The sequence below is a fragment of the Bubalus kerabau genome, chromosome 2 (genome assembly GCF_029407905.1).
Source record: "Bubalus kerabau isolate K-KA32 ecotype Philippines breed swamp buffalo chromosome 2, PCC_UOA_SB_1v2, whole genome shotgun sequence".
NCBI lineage: Eukaryota > Metazoa > Chordata > Mammalia > Artiodactyla > Bovidae > Bubalus > Bubalus kerabau.
In genome coordinates, this window is record NC_073625.1 from 185,885,072 (window position 1) to 185,909,205 (window position 24,134).

General features: G+C 40.8%; 1 protein-coding gene across 3 annotated transcripts in view; it reads left to right on the plus strand.

Annotated features, from left to right (window-relative positions):
- Nucleotides 1-24,134, plus strand: part of SH3BGR (SH3 domain binding glutamate rich protein) — a 77,614-nt gene that overhangs the window by 48,408 nt on the left and 5,072 nt on the right. For 2 of the 3 annotated variants that reach the window (XM_055569718.1, XM_055569715.1), the window contains one exon: nucleotides 18,129-18,158. The exons of the other annotated variant lie outside the window; for it this stretch is intronic. In XM_055569718.1, coding sequence (XP_055425693.1) covers nucleotides 18,129-18,158 — 30 coding nt within the window. The remainder of the gene's footprint in view (nucleotides 1-18,128; nucleotides 18,159-24,134) is intronic. 3 annotated transcript variants of the gene reach the window in all.

Genomic DNA, 24,134 nt, shown 5'->3' on the forward strand with positions numbered 1-24,134 from the left:
CAATCTTGTGGATCCCCATAGGAAATAAAAACATTGTTTTGGTATTTTTGCGTGGGCTGTGGTGAAGGAATGACTAAATTTAGAAGACATTTTTATTTTAGATGAATTAATGTTAATAATTAATTAACATCAATGTTAACTATCAATTCTTTAATAATATTTATTCTAGTCCAGTGGTTTAGATTGGAGAAGGCAATGGCACCCCACTCCAGTACTCTTGCCTGGAAAATCCCATGGATGGAGGAGCCTGGTGGGCTGCAGTCCATGGGGTCGGAAAGAGTTGGACAAGATTGAGTGACTAAAAATTTTTCATTCTACATAAAGAAAGATTTTGACTTTTTCTCATTTAACAAGCGATGCATGCCCTATGACTTACTGTAATTCAGTTAAATAAGGGAGAAAACCATAATCTGTCAGAGAACATTAAAAATGACATAATAACATCATTAGCTTTGGGATTGAATGCATAGAAAACTTGATTAAAATTTTAAACAGAGACAAAAGCGATCTGATATTTAGAATGATTGCATTTTGTGCTTCAAGAGCTTTCTGTCTGCTTTTCTGGTTGGGGTTGTTTTTCAAGGTTGAGATGGCTGTCTCAGCTCTTTGTCATCATGTCTTTCCCAGCTGTGCACCCAGGCTTACACAGGCTTATCTGTGATGAGCAGAAAGGCCAATTAGATCACTGTGTTCTACCTTTGTAACATGGATTTTTAAAGTACCAGTCACATGTAGTAGGTTCTTCTAGATATCACAATTCAGATAAATCCAAGGCTTTTAGGTGCAAACCCTGGCTCTGTTGAAACCATCTTAGGGAGATCTCATGGATTCTTAGCTTTCGCTAAGTCTGTTGTAACTAAACAGCGGCTCCCTGCACTTCCTTTTCTAACCAACACTCCGTGAGGGATTTAAATAACATTGGATTTGTGGGCTGCTGCTGCTGCTGCTAAATCTAGGTTTAGTTTTTTAAAACTTGTGGTCGTGGACCGTCATTGATTTCTCTAGACATAATATTATCTGCTTCATGCCTCCACTTCTGGAAGGCAGGAAATTCAATCTAGGTGAAGCATTTCAGAGACCCACTCCTCTCCAGGGACTTAAGAGTCATCCTGGGGTCTTCAGGGGTGACTGGAGGCAAGAGGGCCCTGGTTCTTTATGGTGGTCCTGCTGTGATGTGGGTTTCCTGAAGCCCATTGGAAACTGTTAATGCTGGTCCCTCAGCATGGGTTAGGCCCTCTGCCCTGGCTGGACATGGCCATGCCTCTCACAGTGACCAGCCCTCTGACCACAGTTGATGCTTCCCCGAGCATCATGTCCAGGTGCTGTCCCGATGCCCCAAGGGTCCCTGACTCAGCTTTTGCATCAGGTAAGTCCTGGCACCACCTGGAACATCCACCTCCTTCTCTCTTGAATCTGGCTGCTTCCATCTTCTCAGCTCCAAGTCCTAAACTCCAAGGACTTTTTTCACAGGGATCATCTAGCCTCCTCACCTCTCTCAGCCCAGGGTTTTGAAAAGCACAGTTGGTAACTTCTTCCCAGCAGGTGGGGAACAAGAACAAGTATGTGGCTGTCTCCTTTTTTGTGTGGGGAAGACAGTAACTCTTATTTTGGGTAGCAGGGAGAACAAAATGAGAATTTGTATCCTGGTATAAACCATTGCTTCCCAGGTAGCGCAGTGGTGAAGAATCCACCTGTAATTCAGGAGATGAGGATTTGAGCCTGGGGTGGGGAAGATCCCTGGAGAAGGAAATGGCAACCCACTCCAGTATTCTTGCATGCAAAACTCCACGGACAGAGCAGCCTCGCAGGCTACAGTCCATGGTGTTAGAAAGAGCTGGACACGACTGAGTGACTGAGCACATGTATACAGCCACACTGTTCATGACAAGGAATACAAACATATTTTAACCTTTTATTCTGAAAGAATTACAGATTCACAAGGATCTAGTACTGAGTCCTGTGTGCTCTTCTCCTGGCTTCCTCTAGTGGTGACATCTCAGCTGGCTACAGTAGGAGGTAGAAACCAAGAGTATGACCTTGGTGCATCTCTGATAAGTAGACTTATAGACCATATTTAGGGTTGACCATTTTCCCCAAACCTTTCATTTGTGTGTTAAACACCATTCCTGTGTGTCCAGTAGTCATGTATGAATGTGAGAGTTGGACTATAAAGAAAGTTGAGTGCAGAAGAATTGATGCTTTTGAACTGTGGTGTTGGAGAAGACTCTTGAGAGTCCCTTGGACTGCAAGGATATCCAACCAGTCCATTCAGGACTAAATGAAATCAGTCCTGAATATTCATTGAAACGGCTGATGTTGAAGCTGAAACTCCAATACTTTGGCCACCTGATTTGAAGAACTGACTCATTGGAAAAAACCCTGATGCTGGGAAAGATTGAAGGCAGGAGGAGAAGGGGACAACAGGGGATGAGACGGTTGGATGGTATCACTGACTCAATGGACATGAGTTTGAACAAACTCTGGGAGATGGTGAAGGACAGGGAGGCCTGGCGTGCTGCAGTCCATGGGGTCACAAAGAGTCAGACATGACTGAGCAACTGAACTGAACTGTGTGTTCAGAACCATTTTCAAGTGGGCAGTGGTAATAGCTCCCTCCAGTGGCTGGGAGCATTAAAACCAGTGATAGACCAGCTGAGTGTCTAAGCTCACCTGATTTCAACTATTGCACGTGTTTATTCAGTACACACTTCTAAGTGCTCAGATGATGCTAGTTTCATGGGGAAGATATTTATCAAAGAATATCACATTGATTTAAAAACGATAAAACACTGGTGAAAGAAATCAAAGAGGACACTAATAGATGGAGAAATATACCATGTTCATGGATCGGAAGAATCAATATAGTGAAAATGAATATACTACCCAAAACAATCTATAGATTCAATGCAATCCCTATCAAGCTACCAACGGTATTTTTCACAGAGCTAGAACAAATAATTTCATAATTTGTATGGAAATACAAAAAACCTCAAATAGCCAAAGCAATCTTGAGAAAGAAGAATGGAACTGGAGGAATCAACCTGCCTGGCTTAAGGCTCTACTACAATGCCAAAGTCATCAAGACAGTATGGTACTGGCACAAAGACAGAAATATAGATCAATGGAACAAAATACAAAGCCCAGAGATAAATCCACGCACCTATGGATACCTTATCTTTGACAAAGGAGGCAAGCATATACAATGGAGAAAAGACAATCTCTTTAACAAGTGGTGCTGGGAAAACTGGTCAATCACTTGTAAAAAAAAAAAAAAAAAAGAATGAAACTAGAACACTTTCTAACACCATACACCAAAATAAACTCAAAATGGATTAAAGATCTAAATGTAAGACCAGAAACTATAAAACTGCTAGAGGAGAACATAGGCAAAACACTCTCCGACATACATCACAGCAGGATCCTCTATGACCCACCTCCCAGAATATTGGAAGTAAAAGCAAAGATAAACAAATGGGACCTAATTAAAATTAAAAGCTTCTGTGCAACAAAGGAAACTATAAGCAAGGTGAAAAGACAACCTTCAGAAGGGGAGAAAATAATAGCAAATGAAGCAACTGACAAACAACTAATCTCAAAAATATATAAGCAACTCCTGCAGCTCAATTCCAGAAAAATAAACAACCCAATCAAAAAATGGGCCGAAGAACTAAATAGACATTTCTCCAAAGAAGACATCCAGATGGCTAACAAACACATGAGAAGATGCTCAACATCACTCATTATCAGAGAAATGCAAATCAAAACCACAATGAGGTACCATTTCACACCAGTCAGAATGGCTGTGATCCAAAAGTCTACAAGCAATAAATGCTGGAGAGGGTGTGGAAAAAAGGGAACCCTCTTACACTGTTGGTGGGAATGCAAACTAGTACAGCTACTATGGAGAACAGTGTGGAGATTCCTTACAAAACTGGAGATAGAACTGCCTTATGACCCAGCAATCCCACTGCTGGGCATACACACTGAGAAAACCAGAATTGAAAGAGACACGTGTACCCCAATGTTCATCGCAACACTTTTATAATAGCCAGGACATGGAAGCAACCTAGATGTCCATCAGCAGATGAATGGATAAGAAAGCTGTGGTACATATACACAATGGAGTATTACTCAGCCCTTAAAAAGAATACGTTTGAATCAGTTCTAATGAGGTGGATGAAACTGGAGCCTATTATACAGAGTGAAGTAAGCCAGAAAGAAAAACACCAATACAGTATACTAACGCATATATATGGAATTTAGAAAGATGGTAATGATAACCCTGTATGTGAGACAGCAAAAGAGACACAGATGTATAGAACAGTCTTTTGGACTCTGCGGTGGGCGGGGGGAGTGTGGGGGGGTGGGGGATGATTTGGGAGAATGGCATTGAAACATGTATAATATCATATAAGAAATGAATCGCCAGTCCAGGTTCGATGCAGGATACAGGATGCTTGGAGCTGGTGCACTGGGATGGCCCAGAGGGATGATACGGGGAGGGAGGTGGGAGGGGGGTTCAGGATGGGGAACACGTGTACACCCGTGGCAGATTCATGTTGATGTATGGCAAAACCAATACAATATTGTAAAGTAATTAGCCTCCAATCAAAATAAATAAATTTAAATTTAAAAAATCATAATTATTTCCTTTAATGATGTGGACTTTTCCTGACCACCAACCCAAACCTCGGGGGTTCTTACACATAAGATGCCGAAGTGTATGTTACCTACTTGCTGACAGGTCGGGGCAGTGTTTGGGAGGCAAAATGGTGCACCATGAAAAGGGCTTTCATTCCTGTCTAAGATGTAATCACCTGTAGCTTCAGATCTACAGAGAGGGGACTTCATGGTTCCCTTCCCTGATGACCAGGGAGGGATGAGGGGCTAAGGAGGAGAGGGGAGGTTTGTGAATACTACCAGAGGAGGAAAGAAGGCAAGCAGGTCACCTCAGCTTCTGGGAACTCTGAGAAGGGGACTGCACACTGGGGGTGTCATGAGAACTTTATGAAACCCTGGAAATAAAAGATGCAATTTGTTCATCTTTGTGTTTGGTTTTCATTGAGGCCAAAATATTTTACATTGTGTTCTTTGCCAATTCAGTGATCCTCTCCAAAACCTTCTGACACCTTGGCTTGACTGACTACATGATTATGGTCTATACATATTCCCCACTCTGATTCCTCCAAAATCAATCTGGAGGGTAGTTTCTACATCAAGGGGCAGGTGTTGGTTTATGTCCACCATGAACTTGTGAGTCTAAGGCTGAGCTCCCATACTGTCTGATGATGGAGAGAACCTGCCGGAGTCCAACTCCAGCAACCAGGGATTCAACCTGAAGAGATGGACGGGGTCGGCCAATGAGACAGCCTCTCAGTTTTCTATGGACTGCCTGTTTATTCCAAGTTTAAGATTCTCTTTTATACTTTTACAAAAACATTAGGCCAGAGGTTTGACATTTTCAGTTCCCCCTCTTCCAGATTTATTATCTCCATAAATCACTGTTGCTCTTCAAACAGAGTTCTTGTTTCAGTGATTCTCTTGGAATCAGCCTTATCATCTATTATCTACCTCCTCTAATGTCCTATAGTTAACTTGTGATTATATTGTAGCTCATGCTACATTCCTCAGTTTACTACTTATCTTCCTAAATCCTGTTTGCCCCTAACATCCTGAGCTCACTATCTCTTAAAAAAGGTTTCTAGCTATCAGATCAGATCAGATCAGATCAGTCGCTCAGTTGTGTCCGACTCTTTGCGACCCCATGAATCTCAGCATGCCAGGTCTTCATGTCCATCACAAACTCCCAGAGTTCATTCAGACTCACGTCCATCCAGTCAGTGATGCCATCCAGCCATCTCATCCTCTGTCGTCCCCTTCTCCTCCTGCCCCCAATCCCTCCCAGCATCAGAGTCTTTTCCAATGAGTCAACTCTTCGCATGAGGTGGCCAAAGTACTGGAGTTTCAGCTTTAGCATCATTCCTTCCAAAGAAATCCCAGGGCTGATCTCCTTCAGAATGGACTGGTTGGATCTCCTTGCAGTCCAAGGGACTCTCAAGAGTCTTCTCCAACACCACAGTTCAAAAGCATTAATTCTTCGGTGCTCAGCCTTCTTCACAGTCCAACTCTCACATCCATACATGACCACAGGAAAAACCATAGCCTTGACTAGACGGACCTTTGTTGGCAAAGTAATGTCTCTGCTTTTCAATATGCTATCTAGGTTGGTCATAATTTTCCTTTCAAGGAGTAAGCGTCTTTTAATTTCATGGCTGCAGTCACCATCTGAAGTGATTTTGGAGCCCAGAAAAATAAAGTCTGACACTGTTTTCACTGTTTCCCCATCTATTTCCCAAGAAGTGGTGGGACCGGATGCGATGATCTTTGTTTTCTGAATGTTGAGCTTTAAGCCAACTTTTTCACTCTCCACTTTCACTTTCATCAAGAGGCTTTTGAGTTCCTCTTCACTTTCTGCCATAAGGGTGGTGTCATCTGCATATCTGAGGTTATTGATATTTCTCCCGGCAATCTTGATTGCAGCTTGTGTTTCTTCCAGTCCAGCGTTTCTCATGATGTACTCTGCATAGAAGTTAAATAAGCAGGGTGACAATATACAGCCTTGACGTACTCCTTTTCCTATTTGGAACCAGTCTGTTGTTCCATGTCCAGTTCTAACTGTTGCTTCCTGACCTGCATACAAATTTCTCAAGAGGCAGATCAGGTGGTCTGGTATTCCCATCTCTTTCAGAATTTTCCACAGTTTATTGTGATCCACACAGTCAAAGGCTTTGGCATAGTCAATAAAGCAGAAATAGATGTTTTTTCTGGAACTCTCTTTGCTTTTTCAGTGATCCAGCGGATGTTGGCAATTTTATTTCTGGTTCCTCTGCCTTTTCTAAAACCAGCTTGAACATCTGGAAGTTCACGATTCATGTATTGCTGAAGCCTGGCTTGGAGAATTTTGAGCATTACTTTACTAGCGTGTGAGATGAGTGCAATTGTGCAGTAGTTTGAGCATTCTTTGGCATTGCCTTTCTTTGAGATTGGAATGAAAACTGACCTTTTCCAGTCCTGTGGCCACTGCTGAGTTTTCCAAATTTGCTGGCATATTGAGGGCAGCACTTTCACAGCATCATCTTTCAGGATTTGAAAGAGCTCAACTGGAATTCCATCACCTCCACTAGCTTTGTTCGTAGTGATGCTTTCTAAGGCCCACTTGACTTCACATTCCAGGATGTCTGGCTCTAGGTCAGTGATCACACCATCGTGATTATCTTGGTCGTGAAGATCTTTTTTGTACAGTTCTTCTATGTATTCTTGCCATCTCTTCGTAATATCTTCTGTTTCTGTTAGGTCCATACCATTTCTGTCCTTTATCGAGCCCATCTTTCCATGAAATGTTCCTTTGGTATCTCTGATTTTCTTGAAGAGATCTATAGTCTTTCCCATTCTGTTGTTTTCCTCTTTTTCTTTGCACTGATTGCTGAAGAAGGCTTTTTTTTTTTATCTCTTCTTGCTATTCTTTGGAACTCTGCATTCAGATGTTTATATCTTTCCTTTTCTCCTTTGCTTTTCGCTTCTCTTCTTTTTACAGCTATTTGTAAGGCCTCCCCAGACAGCCATTTTGCTTTTTTGCATTTCTTTTCCATGGGGATGGTCTTAATCCCTGTCTCCTGTACAGTGTCACGAACTTCATTCCATAGTTCATCAGGCATTCTATCTATCAGATCTAGGCCCTTAAATCTATTTCTCACTTCCACTGTATAATCATAAGGGATTTGATTTAGGTCATACCTGAATGGTCTAGTGGTTTTCCCTACTTTCTTCAATTTAAGTCTGAATTTGACAATAAGGAGTTCATGGTCTGAGCCGCAGTCAGCTCCTGGTCTTGTTTTTGCTGACTGTATAGAGCTTCTCCATCTTTGGCTGCAAAGAATATAATCGATCTGATTTCGGTATTGACCATCTGGTGATGTCCATGTATAGAGTCTTCTCTTGTGTTGTTGGAGGAGGGTGTTTGTTATGACCAGTGCATTTTCTTGGCAAAACTCTATTAGCCTTTGCCCTGCTTCATTCCATTTCTAGCTATAGTGTCTAAAAATTCCTAACTTCTATAAGCTATAGTAAAATATGCTAACTTTACCACATTCCTTAAATCTTTAACTTCTAACTATTTTAATTATTTCTAAGCCCTAAATTCAGTAAACTCCTTTGCCATAAACATTCTCCTCACAAATAGGCTTCAGATATCAATCCCTCCCATGGCCTCAAGCTACGGCCTATGTGCTCATCGTGGAACATTCTTTTGTAAAAGTCCTTAAACCAATGTCAATGATTAACTTTATGAATTATTTTCTGAGCACAACTGAAGAAGGCTTTGTGCCTTTTCATGCTCCTCTCAAGAACAATAAGCACCTTAATATTCCTTTTCAGTCAACTCAGCCGAGGAGAGGAAAAGACAAGTCAGAATTACAAGGCCTAACTCCTTCATCCCAGGATCCTTGCCTGCGGAATGAGGAGAGGGGGCTGGGGACCGTGCCTCCATTTTGTCAGTAATGCCTAACGCGGCTCCCGACAAGAACCCTGCTCTTATTCCTGACCTCCAGCCTGGTCACCCTCTTCAGATCCCTCTGGGCTGGTCCCTGCCTTCCTTCCACGCTGGCCACTTGTCTTAACCAGCCACTGCCTGACACTCACCACGGCTGACACCTGTCCTTAGTCCTGGTCACATGCCATGTCAGCAGCCTGCCTCCCTGGCCAACTTCCCAAGAGAAACAGCTGCTATGAAATTTTAAGACTTCTCACTTTGGAGGCTTCCTTTGACTAGATTTCTTAAAAAAAAAAAGTTTATTTATTTATTTTTAATTGAAGGATAATTGCAATACAATATTTTGTTGGTTTCTGCTAAACATCAACATGAATCAGCCATATGTTTGCCCATGTCTCCTCCCTCTTGAACCTCCCTCCTATCTCCCTCCCCATCCCACCCCTCTAGGTTGTTACACAGCCCTGGTTTGAGTGCCCTGAGTCACACAGTAAATTCCTACTGGCTATCTATTTTACATATGGTAGTGTATGTTTCTATACTACCTTCTTCATGCATTCCACCCTCTCCTTCTTTTCCACCCATCTTTTCTTAAGTGTGTTCTCTATGTCTGTGTCTCCACTGATGGACTAGCTTTCTTAGAAGAACAACAAGGTAAAATAATTTTAAGTTGTAGCTTTGTCCAGTCAGTCATGTCTGACTCTTTGTGACACCATGGACTGTAGCCCACCAGGCTCTTCTATCCATGGGATTTCCCAGGCAAGAATACTGGAGTGGTAGCCATTTCCTCCTCCTCCTGCGGATGTTCCCGACTCAGGGATCGAACCCATGTTTCCTGCATTGCAGGTAGATTCTTTACCATCTGAGCCTCCAGAGGACATTTAAGGATCTGTGTAATTCTGATGTTTTAAAATTTCGTGAGCTAAGTGACCATTATATCTAATACTGTGGGCAAGAATCCCTTAGAAGAAATGGAGTAGCCCTCATAGTCAACAAAAGAGTCCAAAATGCAATATCTGGATGCAATCTCAAAAATCACAGAATGACTTATGTATAGAACAGTCTTATGGACTCTGTGAGAGAGGGAGAGGGTGGGAAGATTTGGGAGAATGGCATTGAAACATGTAAAATATCATGCATGAAACGAGTTGCCAGTCCAGGTTCGATGCACGATACTGGATGCTTGGGGCTGGTGCACTGGGACGACCCAGAGGGATGGAATGGGGAGGGAGGAGGGAGGAGGGTTCAGGATGGGGAACACATGTATACCTGTGGTGGATTCATTTTGATATTTGGCAAAACTAATACAATTATGTAAAGTTTAAAAATAAAATAAAATTTAAAAAAATGATTTGCAAAAAAAAAAAAAAATCACAGAATGATCTCTGTTCGTTTCCAAGGCAAAACACTCAATATTACAATAATCCAAGTCTATGCCCCGACCAGTAATGCTGAAGAAGCTGAAGTTGAATAGTTCTGTGAAGACCTACAAGGCTTTTTAGAACTAAGACCCCCAAAAGATTTCCTTTTCATTATAGGGGACTACAATGCAAAAGTAGGAAATCAAGAGATACCTGGAGTAACAGGCAAGTTTGGCCTTGGAGTACAAAATGAAGCGGGGCAAAGGCTAACAGAGTTTTTCCAAGAGAACACACTGGTCATAGCAAACACCCTCTTCCAACAACACAAGAGAAAACTCTACAGGTGGACATCACCAGATGGTCAATACCGAAATCAGTTTGATTATATTCTTCACAGTCGAAAATGGAGAAGCTCTATACAGTCAGCAAAAACAAGACCAGGCGCTGACTGTGGCTCAGATAATGAACTCCTTATTACAAAATTCAGACTTAAATTGAAGAAAGTAGGGAAAACCACTAAACCATTCAGGTATGACCTAAATCAAATCCCTTACGATTATACAGTAGAAGTGACAAATAGACTAAAGGGATTAGATCTAATAGACAGAGTGCCTGAAGAACTATGGACGGAGGTTCATGACATTGTGTAGGAGGCAGTGATCAAGACCATCCCCAAGAAAAAGAAATGCACAAAGGTAAGATGGTTGTCTGAGGAGGCTTTACAAATAGCTGAGAAAAGAAGAGAAGTGAAAGGCAAAGGAGAAAAGGAAAGATATACTCATCTGAATGCAGAGTTCCAAAGAATAGCAAGGTGAGATTAGAAAGCCTTTCTCAGTGATTGATGCAAAGAAATAGAGGAAAACAATGGAATGGGAAAGACTAGAGATCTCTTCAAGAAAATTAGAGATACCAAAGGAACATTTCATGCAAAGATGGGCACAATAAAGGATAGAAATGGTATGGACTTAGCAGAATCAGAAGATATTCAGAAGAGGTGGCGAGAATACACAGAAGAACTATACAAAAAAGATCTTCATGACCCAGATAACCACAATGGTGTGATTACTGATCTAGAGCCAGACATCCTGGAATGAGAGGTCAAGTGGGCCTTAGGAAGCATCACTATGAACAAAGTTAGTGGAGGTAACGGAATTCAGCTGAGCTATTTCAAGTCCTAAAAGATGGTGCTGTGAAAGTGCTGCACTCAATATGCCAGCAAGTTTGGAAAACTCAGCAGTGGCCACAGGACTGGAAAAGGTCAGTTTTCATTCCAATCCTAAAGAAGGACAATGCCAAAGAATGTTCAAACTACTGTACAATTGCACTAATCTCACATGCTAACAAAGTAATGCTCAAAATTCTCCAAGTGTTTTTAATCCATTGTATATTCTTGCCTCCTTTGTCAAAGATAAGGTGTCCATAGGTGCGTGGATTTATCTCTGGGCTTTCTATTTTGTTCCATTGATCTATATTTCTGTCTTTGTGCCAGTACCATACTGTCTTGATAACTGTGGCTTTGTAGTAGAGCCTGAAGTCAGGTAGGTTGATTCCTCCAGTTCCATTCTTCTTTCTCAAGATCGCTTTGGCTATTCGAGGTTTTTTGTATTTCCATACAAATTGTGAAATTATTTGTTCTAGCTCTGTGAAGAATACTATTGGTCTCTTTAACAAGTGGTGCTGGGAAATCTGGTCAACCACTTGTAAAAGAATGAAACTAGAACACTTTCTAACACCATACACAAAAATAAACTCAAAATGGATTAAAGATCTAAATGTAAGACCAGAAACTATAAAACTCCTAGAGGAGAACATAGGCAAAACACTTTCTGACGTACATCACAGCAGGATCCTCTATGACCCACCTCCCAGAATATTGGAAATAAAAGCAAAAATAAACAAATGGGACCTAATTAACCTTAAAAGCTTCTGCACATCAAAGGAAACTATTAGCAAGGTGAAAAGACAGCTTTCAGAATGGGAGAAAATAATAGCAAATGAAGCAACTGACAAACAACTAATCTCAAAAAAATATAGAAGCAACTCCTATAGCTCAACTCCAGAAAAATAAATGACCCAATCAAAAAATGGGCCAAAGAACTAAATAGACATTTCTCCAAAGAAGACATAGAGATGGCTAACAAACACATGAAAAGATGCTCAACATCACTCATTATCAGAGAAATGCAAATCAAAACCACAATGAGGTACCATTTCACACCAGTCAGAATGGCTGTGATCCAAAAGTCTACAAGTAATAAAAGCTGGAGAGGGTGTGGAGAAAAGGGAACCCTCTTACACTGTTGGTGGGAATGCAAACTAGTACAGCCACTATGGAGAACAGTGTGGAGATTCCTTAAAAAACTGGAAATAGAACTGCCTTATGACCCAGCAATCCCACTGCTGGGCATACACACTGAGAAAACCAGAATTGAAAGAGACACGTGTACCCCAATGTTCATCGCAGCACTGTTTATAATAGCCAGGACATGGAAGCAACCTAGATGTCCATCAGCAGATGAATGGATAAGAAAGCTGTGGTACATATACACAATGGAGTATTACTCAGCCATTAAAAAGAATACATTTGAATCAGTTCTAATGAGATGGATGAAACGGGAGCCTATTATACAGAGTGAAGTAAGCCAGAAAGAAAAACACCAATACAGTATACTAACGCATATATATGGAATTTAGAAAGATGGTAACAATAACCCTGTGTACGAGACAGCAAAAGAGACACTGATGTATAGAACAGTCTTATGGACTCTGTGGGAGAGGGAGAGGGTGGGAAGATTTGGGAGAATGGCATTGAAACATGTAAAATATCATGTATGAAACGAGTTGCCAGTCCAGGTTCGATGCAGGATACAGGATGCTTGGGGCTAGTGCACTGGGACGACCCAGAGGGATGGTATGGGGAGGGAGGAGGGAGGAGGGTTTAGGATGGGGAACACATGTATACCTGTGGCGGATTCATTTTGATATTTGGCAAAACTAATACAATTATGTAAAGTTTAAAAATAAAATAAAATTAAAAAAATAAAAAATAATAAAAAAAGGCAAAAAAAAAAATTCTCCAAGTGAAGCTTCAAAAGTATATGAAGCAAGAATTTCCAGATGTTCAAGCTGGATTTAGAAAAGGCAGAGGAACCACAGATCAAATGGCCAACATCTAGAAAAAGCAAGAGAGTTCCACAAAAACATCGGCTTCTGCTTTATTGACTACACCAAAGCCTTCAACTGTGTGGATCACAATAAACTGTGGAAAATTCTTAAAGAGATGAGAATAACAGAACACCTGACCTGCCTCCTGAGAAATCTGTATGCAGGTCAGGAAGCAACAGTTAGAATTGGACATGGAACAACAGCCTAGTTCCAAATAGAAAAAGGAGTATGTCAAGGCTATATACTGTCACCCTGCTTATTTAACTTAAATACAGAGTACATCATGTGAAATGCCAGGCTGGATGAAACACAAGCTGGAATCAAGATGGCTGGGAGAAATATCAATATCATCTCAGATATGCAGATTACACCATCCTTATGGCAGAAAGTGAAGAGGAACTGAAGAGCCTCTTGATGAAAGAGAAAGAGAAGAGTGAAAAAGTTGGCTTAAAGCTTAACATTCAGAAAAACCAATATCATGACATCCGGTCCCATCACTTCAAGGCAAATAGATGGGGAAACAGTGGAAACAGTGACAGACTTTATTTTTGGGGGCTCCAGAATCACTGCAGATGGTGGCTGCAGCCATGAAATGAAAAGACGCTTGCTCCTTGGAAGAAAAGCTATGACCAACCTAGACAGCATATTAAAAAACAGAGACATTACTCTTCCAGCAAAGGTCCATCTAATCAAAGCTATGGTTTTTCCAGTAGTCATATATGGATGTGAGAGTTGGATCATAAAGAAAACTGAGTGTCGAAGAATTGATGCTTTTGAACTGTGGTGTTGGAGAAGACTCCTGAGAGTTCCTTGGACTGCAAGGAGATCAACCCAGTCAAACCTAAAGGAAATCAGTCCTGAATACTCAATGAAAGGACTAATGCTGAAGCTGAAACTCCAATCCTTTGGCCACCTGATGCAAAGAACTGACTTATTGGAAAAGACCCTGATGCTGGAAAAGATTGAAGGCGAGAGGAGAAGGGGATGACAGAGGATGAAATGGTTGGATGGCATCACTGACATGATGGACATGAATTTGAGCAAGCTCTGGGAGTTGGTGATGGACAGGGAAGCCTGGCATGCTGTTGTCCTTGGGGTTGCAAAGAGTCGGACATGAATGAGCAACTGAACTGTAGGATGGGCATTGAAGTTTTTATTTAATTAATATCCCATCTCCTCCTAAGAAAGATTTGAGGCAGGAATGGCATACATAAATACCTTAATTCAACATTTTATTGACAGATTGAATGCTGCCTCATGCCAGGCAGTGCAGGGATCAGGGATGGAGCTGTGAAAATGAGCTTCTGTTCTGGTAGAGCTGATGATGGTCTTAGCCAAGTTTCTTCAAAGCTTACATGACCTTTAAAACTTTTTTTTAATTTGAGTATAGTTACTTTACAATATGTGTTAGTTTCTACATTACAGCAAAGTAAATCAGCTATATGTATACATATATCCCCTCCCTTCTGGACTTCCTTCCCATTCAGGTCACCACAGAGCACTGAGTAGAGTTCCCTGTACTATACAATAGGTTTTTATTAGTTACCTATTTTATACACAGAGTGTATATACGTCAATTCCTGTCTCCCAATTCATCCCACCCCTCCTTCCTCTCTTGGTGTCCATACATTTGTTCTCTATGTCAATGTCTCTACTTCTGATTTGCAAATAGATTCACCTGTACCATTTGTCTACATCCCACTCCTGCTGCTGCTAAGTCACTTCAGTCGTGTCTGACTCTGTGCGACCCCATAGACGGCAGCCCACCAGGCTCCCCTGTCCCTGGGATTCTCCAGGCAAGAACACTGGAGTGTGTTGCCATTTCCTTCTCCAATGCATGAAAGTGAAAAGTGAGAGGGAAGTCACTCAGTTGTGTCCGACTCTTCATGACCCCATGGACTGCAGCCTGCCAGGCTCCTCTGTCCATGGGATTTTCCAGGCAAGAGTACTGGAGTGGGGTGCCATCGCCTTCTCCCTACATCCCACATATATGTGTTAATATACAATATTTGTTTTTCTTTACTTGACCTTTTGAGGCTAAGTATCTCTAGAAATTCTCTGAGCAATTACTTTTTATATTTAATGCCTCTTTCAAGAAATCAAGGTCAATTCATGTATTGATAAAAGCCCTAGATTCCGTGGTAATTGCTGCTAGCTAACCTCTAGAAGTTGAGATGACCACTTATTCCTATAAGAACTCTTAGTGGCCTCCAGCCTAGCTCTAAGGATAACCCCATTTTTAATAGTGTGGTTTTGTTAACTCAGTTGTTTCAACTGTACACAATTAATAAAAATAATTGGATTTAGAAAGTGTAAAACTCTACATAGCTGATAGTTCTGTATTATGTAGTGTGAATTCTAATTTGATTGTATGTGGATAAGAAGAAAATGAATGTTCTTTGAGATCTAAAGAGTTAATAGATCTAAAAGAGTTACAGGTTCATTAATTTAGTCACTTAATACATTTATTGTATTTATTCCAGACAGTAGCTGGGTCCTGAAAACCCAAAAATGAACAAGGACACATGTGCCCCCAAGAGCACACAGTCAGGGAGGCCGATAAATGATGATTGTGGGAGCAAATAAGGGGATTCTTTAACTCATCCCTTGTTGTTGTTGTTGGTTAGTCGCTAAGTTGGGTTTGACTCTGCTGCCCCATGAACTGTAACCTGCCAGGCTCCTCTGTCCTTGGGATTTCCCAGGCAAGAAAACTGGAATGAGCTGCCATTTCCTTCTCCAGGGGATCTTCCCCACCTAGGGATCAAACTTGATTCTGCCGCATTGGCAGGCAAATTCTTCACTACTGAGCCACCAGGGAAGCCCCTAGGGGTCAGGAAAGTCTTCCTTGAAAATATCATTGTATGCAGTGTCCTGGAAGGTGTGGCTGATGTGAGAAAGTTACATGTGATCATTAGCTGAAGTAAAACATGATGTGACTAGAAAGGTGAGCAAGAGCCAAATCATGACGGCCTCTCAACCATCCTAAAGATTATGGATTTATCATGAAAAGATGGAAGGTTTTAGACATGAGGTGGATTGTCTTTTTTAAGTTAACTAAATTTTTTGACTGCACTAGATCTTCTTGCTGTGTGTGGGCTCTCTAGTTTTAGTTAGCAGGGGCTACTGTCTAATTGCGGTGCACGGGGTTCTCATTGTAGTGACTTCTCTTGTTGCTCAGCACAGGCTCTAGAGCTCAGGCTCAGTAGTTGTGGTGCACAGGTTTAGTTGCCCTGAAGCATGTGGGAGATTCCTGAACCAGGGATGGAACCTGTGTCCCCTGCTTTAGCAGGCAGATTCCCAACCATTGGACCACCAGGGAAGTCCCTGGGATGTCTTTTAGAATGATATCTCTGGCTATAGTGTGGAGAGTTACTTGGAGATAAGGAAGCCTAGAAGTGATGTAATTTTGGTGAGAGAAGATGGCAGTCATGGTGAAGGAAAGACAAGGCATTGGCAGAGGTAGACAATATCAAAGACATTTAATATTCAACACATTGCTGAAAAACCAACACTCGGATTCTGCAACAAGTGCAGGACTATCTTTTCCTGAACTTTATAAGACTTGCTGTGTTGCCAGCTTCAGTTTAGAGATTCCCCGTACTGGGACACCTCTTGGGTTGACTCAGGTTAAGCCGGCTGGATCGGGCTTTCTGTATTTTCTTTGCCAGCATCAGAAATCTGAGAGTATTGTTCTGGAGCTGGTCAAGAACTTGAGCCAGAGAAGGTGGCCATATGGCAGGCCCTCCATGACTTGTCTTCTGTGATAATCTTGAGAGGTTGTGTGGTGGAGTAGGAAGAACACTAAGTTAGGAAACAGGAGAAGGGGGCAACAAAGGATGAGGTGGTTGGAAGGCACCACTGACTGCATAGACATGAGTTTGAGCAAACTCTGGGAGATAGTGAAGGACAGGGAAGCCTGGCATGCTGCAGTCCATGGGCCACAAAGAGTTGGACACACTTAGTGACTAAACAGCAACAACAACAGAGAGTCTCAGAGTAAGTCCTGATTGTGTTACTTGGCTTCTGATTTTTGTCTAATTACTTAACCCTGTGGTCTTTGTGTCCTCATTTGTCCAAAGAAAAGACTGAGTAAGAGGATATAGGTAATTATGAGGTTGCTTTCAACTCCTCTGGTCCAGAATTCCATGAACTTACTGCCTGCTTTGAAAGGCATTAGGAATGTTTAGGGACTACTTTTTAGAACCAGATCTTCCTGCCCAATTAAAGCCGTTGTAATACTCTGGCCCCAGAAAGGCTCATGAGAGGGCCATTCTGGGAAAGGATGTGAAGGTTCTTATTTCTTTGCAATTTTAGGAGGTATTGCCTGGTTTTCCTACTTTGATCCCAGGGAAATAGAAACTTCTGTGCATTGGCAGAGTGGAGACCTGTTTGAGCCTGGAAATGGTTTTATCATTTCTTAACTTTAAGTTTCTTTCTTTAACCAGGACTCAGTGTTTAAATGGTTTAGAAATGTTATTTGTTCTGATGGAGGAAAAGTTTTTAATCTACTTTTATTAATTGGTTCAGAACTGAAGTAAGGCATACTTATAAGGTCATAAAAGCAGAAAAGACATAATTTTGTTCAAATTTTCTAGTTGCTTACATATATAGTCTGAATTTTCCTTGATAGCTCTATAGGTCTGCAATATGCTTTGGATATAGAACAGTATTAAACATATAATTAAGCAGTATTACTAATTAGTTGTATTTTCTTAGGAGTAAGAGTGATGAAAATATGTCTTTGATTTTATAATATTCCAAGGACTTGAAATAAAATGCATGAAATAAGTAAGCATTGCTCAGTTATCATATCTTTGCTATTGATGTTTTCTCAATAAATTGATATTCTTAGTTTTGGTAAATATGCATTTATTATAGCTTGCTTAATTTCTATTTATTTTTTTAACTAAAATTTTTTATAGTTTAAAATTTTTATGCCATTTTAAAAGTTGCTTTCCATTTACAGTTATTACCAAGTATTGGCTATATAGTTTGCTTAATTTTTAGATTCAACTTAAAACTTATGTTTTTATTTAATTTCTGTTTGTGGATTTAAGGAAGAAGAGGGAGAGACAGCAGCAGAAGAGGTACAGTAGCATATTTCACAGTTGTGTTGTGCTTAACAAAAGCATCTTTTAGGTGAGAGAATTGCAGCTTTTCCAACATTTCTCCATGTTCATGATACAGAGAAGCTGACTCGACCCACATTCCCAGCAAGTCCTCCTTTAGCCTGCCAAGAAGAGAAATAAAATAAGTTGGAGATACATTTGGAGGTGAATGGAGAAATAGGGGCTCTGAAGCCTTCACCTTTTGTGGTGAAGGTGTCATCAATAAGTCAGGCCAAGCTGGACCAAGTCCTTCAGTGGCGATGCCGTCTCCCTTCTTCCTTCCCATCCCATTGAATAGTGCACCATTTATACTGCTTGTGTGGTTCTCACTGGTGTTACTTGATGGCCTCCTGTTTACCTTGTTAGTGAGTGAGGAATTCCCTCCCTCTGGTTATGGGAATGGCAGACACACAACTGGACACACTCACTGGACAAGTGAGATGGACAGGGCTTATTTTATTTTCTTAATTAACTAATTAATTTTAACTGGAGGACAATGACTTTACAATATTGTGGTGGTGTTTGCCATACATTGACATGAATCAGCCACAGGTTTGGACAGGGTTTATTATTCACATGTTCTCCAAGCCCAGAGGATGAGGTCATCCACACAGTGCAGGGCCACACGGGGTAGGGTCTCTTGGGAACAGTGTGAACAACTAGGGCTGTGGGAGGCAGGTTGTGTAGAATCAAGAGGGTGGGGTGTCCCCGAGTCCACACGGGGGACATGGTTGGCCTGATTGAGTAATTCTGGGGTGAAAGCAGGCACTGCATCTGGTCCCTTGATACCGAGGGCTGCTTGGGTGAGAGACCTAATTTGTGGGATCAGACGGGGAGGGGAGCCAGTGGTCAGGCCATTGTAAGTCTTCCCAATTTTACCAATGTTAAGGCAGCGGATAATACTGAGTCTTAGTTGTAGTCTTGTACCATGGTGTGTACCTTAGACACCAGGAGCTTTAAACATGCAGCTCATCATTTAGTGTCTGGAAGACATGTGACATAGGTAAGTAACCACATGGTTCCAGGATTTCTAGTGTGGATCTACCCAGGGGGAGCATTACTATTTGTGTGTGTGTGGGTGTTCTTTTTTTTTTTTGAACATAGTTGATTTACAGTGTTATGTTAGTTTCAGATGTGTAACAAAGTGATTCATGTGTGATTCTTTTCCCTTACATGTTATTATAAAATATTGAGTAGAATTCCCTGTGCTATGCAATAATTACTGAGCCGGTGCACCACAACTAAGACCCAGAGCAGGCAAATAAAATAATAATAATAATAAAAAAAGAGTTGCACAAAGTAAGAAGTATTAAATAAGTGAGTACTGAGAATACAAGTACATTTAAAACAATGAAAGAGAAGTTATAAAACAATATTAGTGATATTAAGGATAAAATTTAAAGGAATGAAATATATCCTCTGTAACATATAATTTAAACTATTATTGGGCTGGCCAACATGTTTGTTTACAGGATCTATGCTCAAATAATAACCAACATTCCTAGGGAGACCTCATGTCTCATATTTGGAGCTGGGAGTTATTTGAACAAATGAAGAATTTAATTAAAATGTTAAATCACAGAAATGTAGAGACCTTAAACATTTATTTTAACTTGAAATATACAGATGTGTATTTACTGCCAAGTTTTTGGATGCAGGACAAAAATCGCTTCTTTAAAAAATAGTCCAATGGCTAGAACTACCTGCTGTCTTCCTAACATAATCAGTAGTCTGTCTAGAAATTCCAGTTTTGGTTTCTTTCCTTTTGGGTTTCAGGAGTCCTCCTTAGCACCCAAGCTTTTTGACACTTCATTTGATGACAGACATATGTTGGTCTTTTCAAAGCATTCCATTAACTTTACATGGGAAAAAAGTTCTTTTCATGTTCATATATCATTGGATTCCATGGTGCTTATTTTTTTAAAAAATTTTTTGATGTGTACCATTTTTAAAGTCTTTATTGAATTTGTTACAATATTGCTTTTGTCTTATGTTTCGGTTTTTTGGCCTCAAGGCACGTGTGATCTTAGCTTTTTGACTAGGAATTGAACCTGTACCCCCGGAATTGGAAGGCAAAGTCTTAACCACTGCACCAGGGAAGTCCCTGTGATATTTATTTAAGTTGTGTAATTACAATAAGACTGACTTGGATATACCAGCATGGGAACAAACATAACCCACCCTGGTAAATGAAGACTTTGGCGGGTGGTGATACCAAACCTACTACTTGTAAGCACTCAACCATGCCGTCATCAACCAGTGTGATTTAAGAGAGAGAACACAGGCTCCTGCATTGCAGGCAGACTCTTTACCGTCTGAGCCACCAGGGAAGTCCAGGCTTCAGTGGAGGTTCTCAAAGTGGGTTTCCAGAGAAGAAGCAGCTGCCTCACCTGGGAACCTCTACAAATACGTGTTTTCAGGCCTGGCCCCAGATCTATAAGGTCAGAAGCCCTGAGTTGGAGCCAAGAAGATTGTTTTGAGAAGCTCTTCAGGTGATTCTGATGCTCTATCAATGCTGAGAACACAGGTTCTAAGTGACCCAAGCGTTGCCAAGTAGAGGTCAAGGGCAAGAACGCCTACTGTTTTGATGCTGGTAATTGCTGTTGTTCAGTCGCTTAGTTGTGTCCAGCTGTTTTCGACCCCAGGGACTGTAGCAAGCCATGCTTTCCTGTCCTTCATTATCTCCCCGAGTTTGCTCAGACTCATGTCCATTGCGTCGATGATGCATCTTCATTGTGGGGATTCAGGATTGAAAGGAATGAGGGATCACTCAGAGGTAAAAACAGCTGATCAGAGCCTCCAACTGTTTGGGGCAGAGCCTTTCTCTCTGCCGTCCTTCCTGTACCCATAAAGGAAAACACCAACCACGGGAAAGGAAAAGAAATAGCAGCTATATTCCAATAAAAATTAATTAAAAAGTACAAATGCTAATCAGAGAGCTAAATTAAAATTGAAAACTCAAGGATAGAATATTTACCAAAAGTCACATGTATTGTCTAGGTATTTCAGTGGAAGGTCATTCACATTAAAGGAGGTCCCAAGTGTCATAAGAAACTCCCCCCCAAAACTTATGCTGATTTTTAAAATTGCAAATAATTCATGGCATTTATAGAAAGTATATTGTTTATAATGCTTTTCAGTTCAGTTAAGTTCAGTCACTAAGTGGCGTCTGACTCTCTTCGACCCCATGGACTGCAGCACACCAGGCCTGCCTGTCCATCACCAACTTCTGGAGCTTACTCAAACTCATGTCCATCGAGTTGGTGATGCCATCCAACCATCTCACCCTCTGTCGTCCCCTTCTCCTCCTGCCTTCAATCTTCCCCAGCATCAGGGTCTTTCCTGATGCTCTTTGCATCAGGTTGCCAAAGTACTGGAGCTTCAGCTTCAGCAACAGTCCTTCTAATGAATATTCAGGATTTATTTCCTTTAGGGTTGATTGGTTTCATCTCCTTGTAGTCCAAGGGACTTTCAAGAGTTTCCTCCAGCAACATGATTTTAAAACATCACTTTTTCAGTGCTCAGCCTTCTTTAGCTCAGCTTGTAATAAAAGGTCCATTTAATTTCAAACACAATATTTATTTTACATGAGGAACTTGTGTTTGATGGAAAAAAAAAAACTTTTACTTTTCTTTGGTGACTGAAATGAGTAATGGAAATGAGTAAAGAGAAAGAGAAGGTATCTAAGACTGAGGAAGGTCTTTAACTCAATCTAAATTTTCACAGATAATCCTCTCCTTTCCTGTTCTTTCCCTGCTTGTTGAAACATTTGGATCCTATCAGACTTGCTCCTTCACAGGCACTGGGGGGAGGACTCCATAATAAGGAGCTTTATGATAATTTTCATTGGTTGAGCTTGGCAAGGTCAGCATGCTGTTTTTGTATTGCTGACAATGGGGAAGAGGTATTACATGTAAAAGCAAAGTGGAACTGAGATTCTTACTGAACTACTTGCCTGTTGAACCTGCACTTTATTAGCTGGGTGTTGGGGAGTTTTAACTTTAATTCCTAATGGGGATGGAATCTTGTCAACAGGTGGATGAGTCTGTTCTGAGAATGTTAGTGGATTCTGAGGATAGGTCCAAAGGGACATTCTTGGATTCTCCCTACTTCTATTCATCCTCTCAGGTTAGCTAGACCTGCACTATAATCAAGACTTTTAAGACTATTGTTTGTGAACATTTTTGGGCTCATCATTTAAAACTGATAGTCATCAAACTGAATCAGTTATACATATATCCCCACTTTCTTGAATTTCCTTCCCATTTAGGTCACCACAGAGCATTGATTTGAGTTCCCTGTGCTATACTGCAGGTTCTCATTAGCTATCTATTTTATATATAGTATCAATAGTGTGTATATGTCAAAGCAACTGTTGTCGTTCAGTTGCTAAGTCGTGTCTGACTGTTTGTGATCTCATGGACTGCAGCACACCAGCTTCCCTGTCTGTCATTTTCTCCTGGAGTTAGTTCAAATTCATGTCCATTGACTGGGTGATGCTATCTAACCATCTCATCCCCTGGCACCCTCTTCTCCTTTTTCCTTCAGTCTTTCCCAGCATCAGGGTGTTTTCCAATGAGTCAGCTCTTCACATCAGGTGACCAAAGTATTGGTAGAAGATTGGTTCTTAACCACTGGTGTGCATCAGAATCACCCATGGTGTTTTGGAACCTTCAGAAGCCTGCTTTTCTCAGTCGGTGAATAAGACGCTCCAGGGCAGCAGTTCTCAACCTATATGGCACCAGGGACGGGTTTCGTGGAAGACGATATGTCCATGGACCAGGGTTGGGGGGTGGTTCTGGTTGTAATGTGAGTGATGGAGGGGATGGAGAATGGCAGATGAAGCTTTTGCTTGCCCACCACCCTGTTCGTGGCCCCGGAGTTGGGGATCCTTGCTCCAGGGCTTAGTGTGCAGTCAGTTTGTTTGTAAAAGCTGAGGTGGAGCATCTTCATTGTAGGGATTCAGGATTGAAAGGAATGAGGGACCATCAGAAGTAAAAACAGCTGATCAGAGCCTCCAACTGTTTGGGCAGAGCCTTCCTCTCCGCCGTCCTTCCTGTACCCATAAAGGAAAACACCAACCACGGGAAAGGAAAAGAAATAGCAGCTATATTCCAATAAAAATTAATTAAAAAGTACAAATGCTAATCAGAGAGCTAAATTAAAATTGAAAACTCAAGGAAAGATAGAATATTTACCAAAAGTCACAGGTATTGTCTAGGTATTTCAGTGGAAGGTCATTCACATTAAAGAAGGTCCCAACTGTCATAAGAAACTCCCCCCCAAAATTTTTGCTGATTTTTAAAATTGTAAATAATTCATGACATTTATAGAAAGTTTAGATAATACAGAGAAAAACAGAAACTAAAAATAGTTTATAACCCCATTACCCAGAGAGACCCACTAGTTACACACTCATACACATACACACACATATTTATCAAACCTTCATGGATACTCTTCTGTAATCTACTTTTATTCATGTAATTAAGCCATATATTTTACAGGGATGGTAAATATAGGTCTGTTTCATTATTTTAATATTATTTTATCAAACTCATCCCTATTATTAGACCTAAAAGTTATTTTTAGCCTATTCTATACAGTGAATTTTCATTATCTGTATGTTATATCTTTCCAATAATAAATTTTCATTCCTCTCTTGCTAGGCAAGCTTCCATTTAAAAAAAATCCCATTTTTATGTATAAAAATAAGACAAACAGGTTATTAATTTGCAAGTAGTTTCAGATTATATACGTAGGTTGCTGATAACTTTGGATTCAAGAAATTACTTTGTATAACAAAATATAGCCAGCTTCCATGTTTAAAAGCCTCATCAAAGTTCTGACAAAATTCTTTTTGCTGAGATTCTTTTTGTGTTTTATTCTTCCAAGTGCTTTCTGAATTTTTAAAGGTAATTGTATTAGAACAATCTGTTAATACAAGTAAAGACT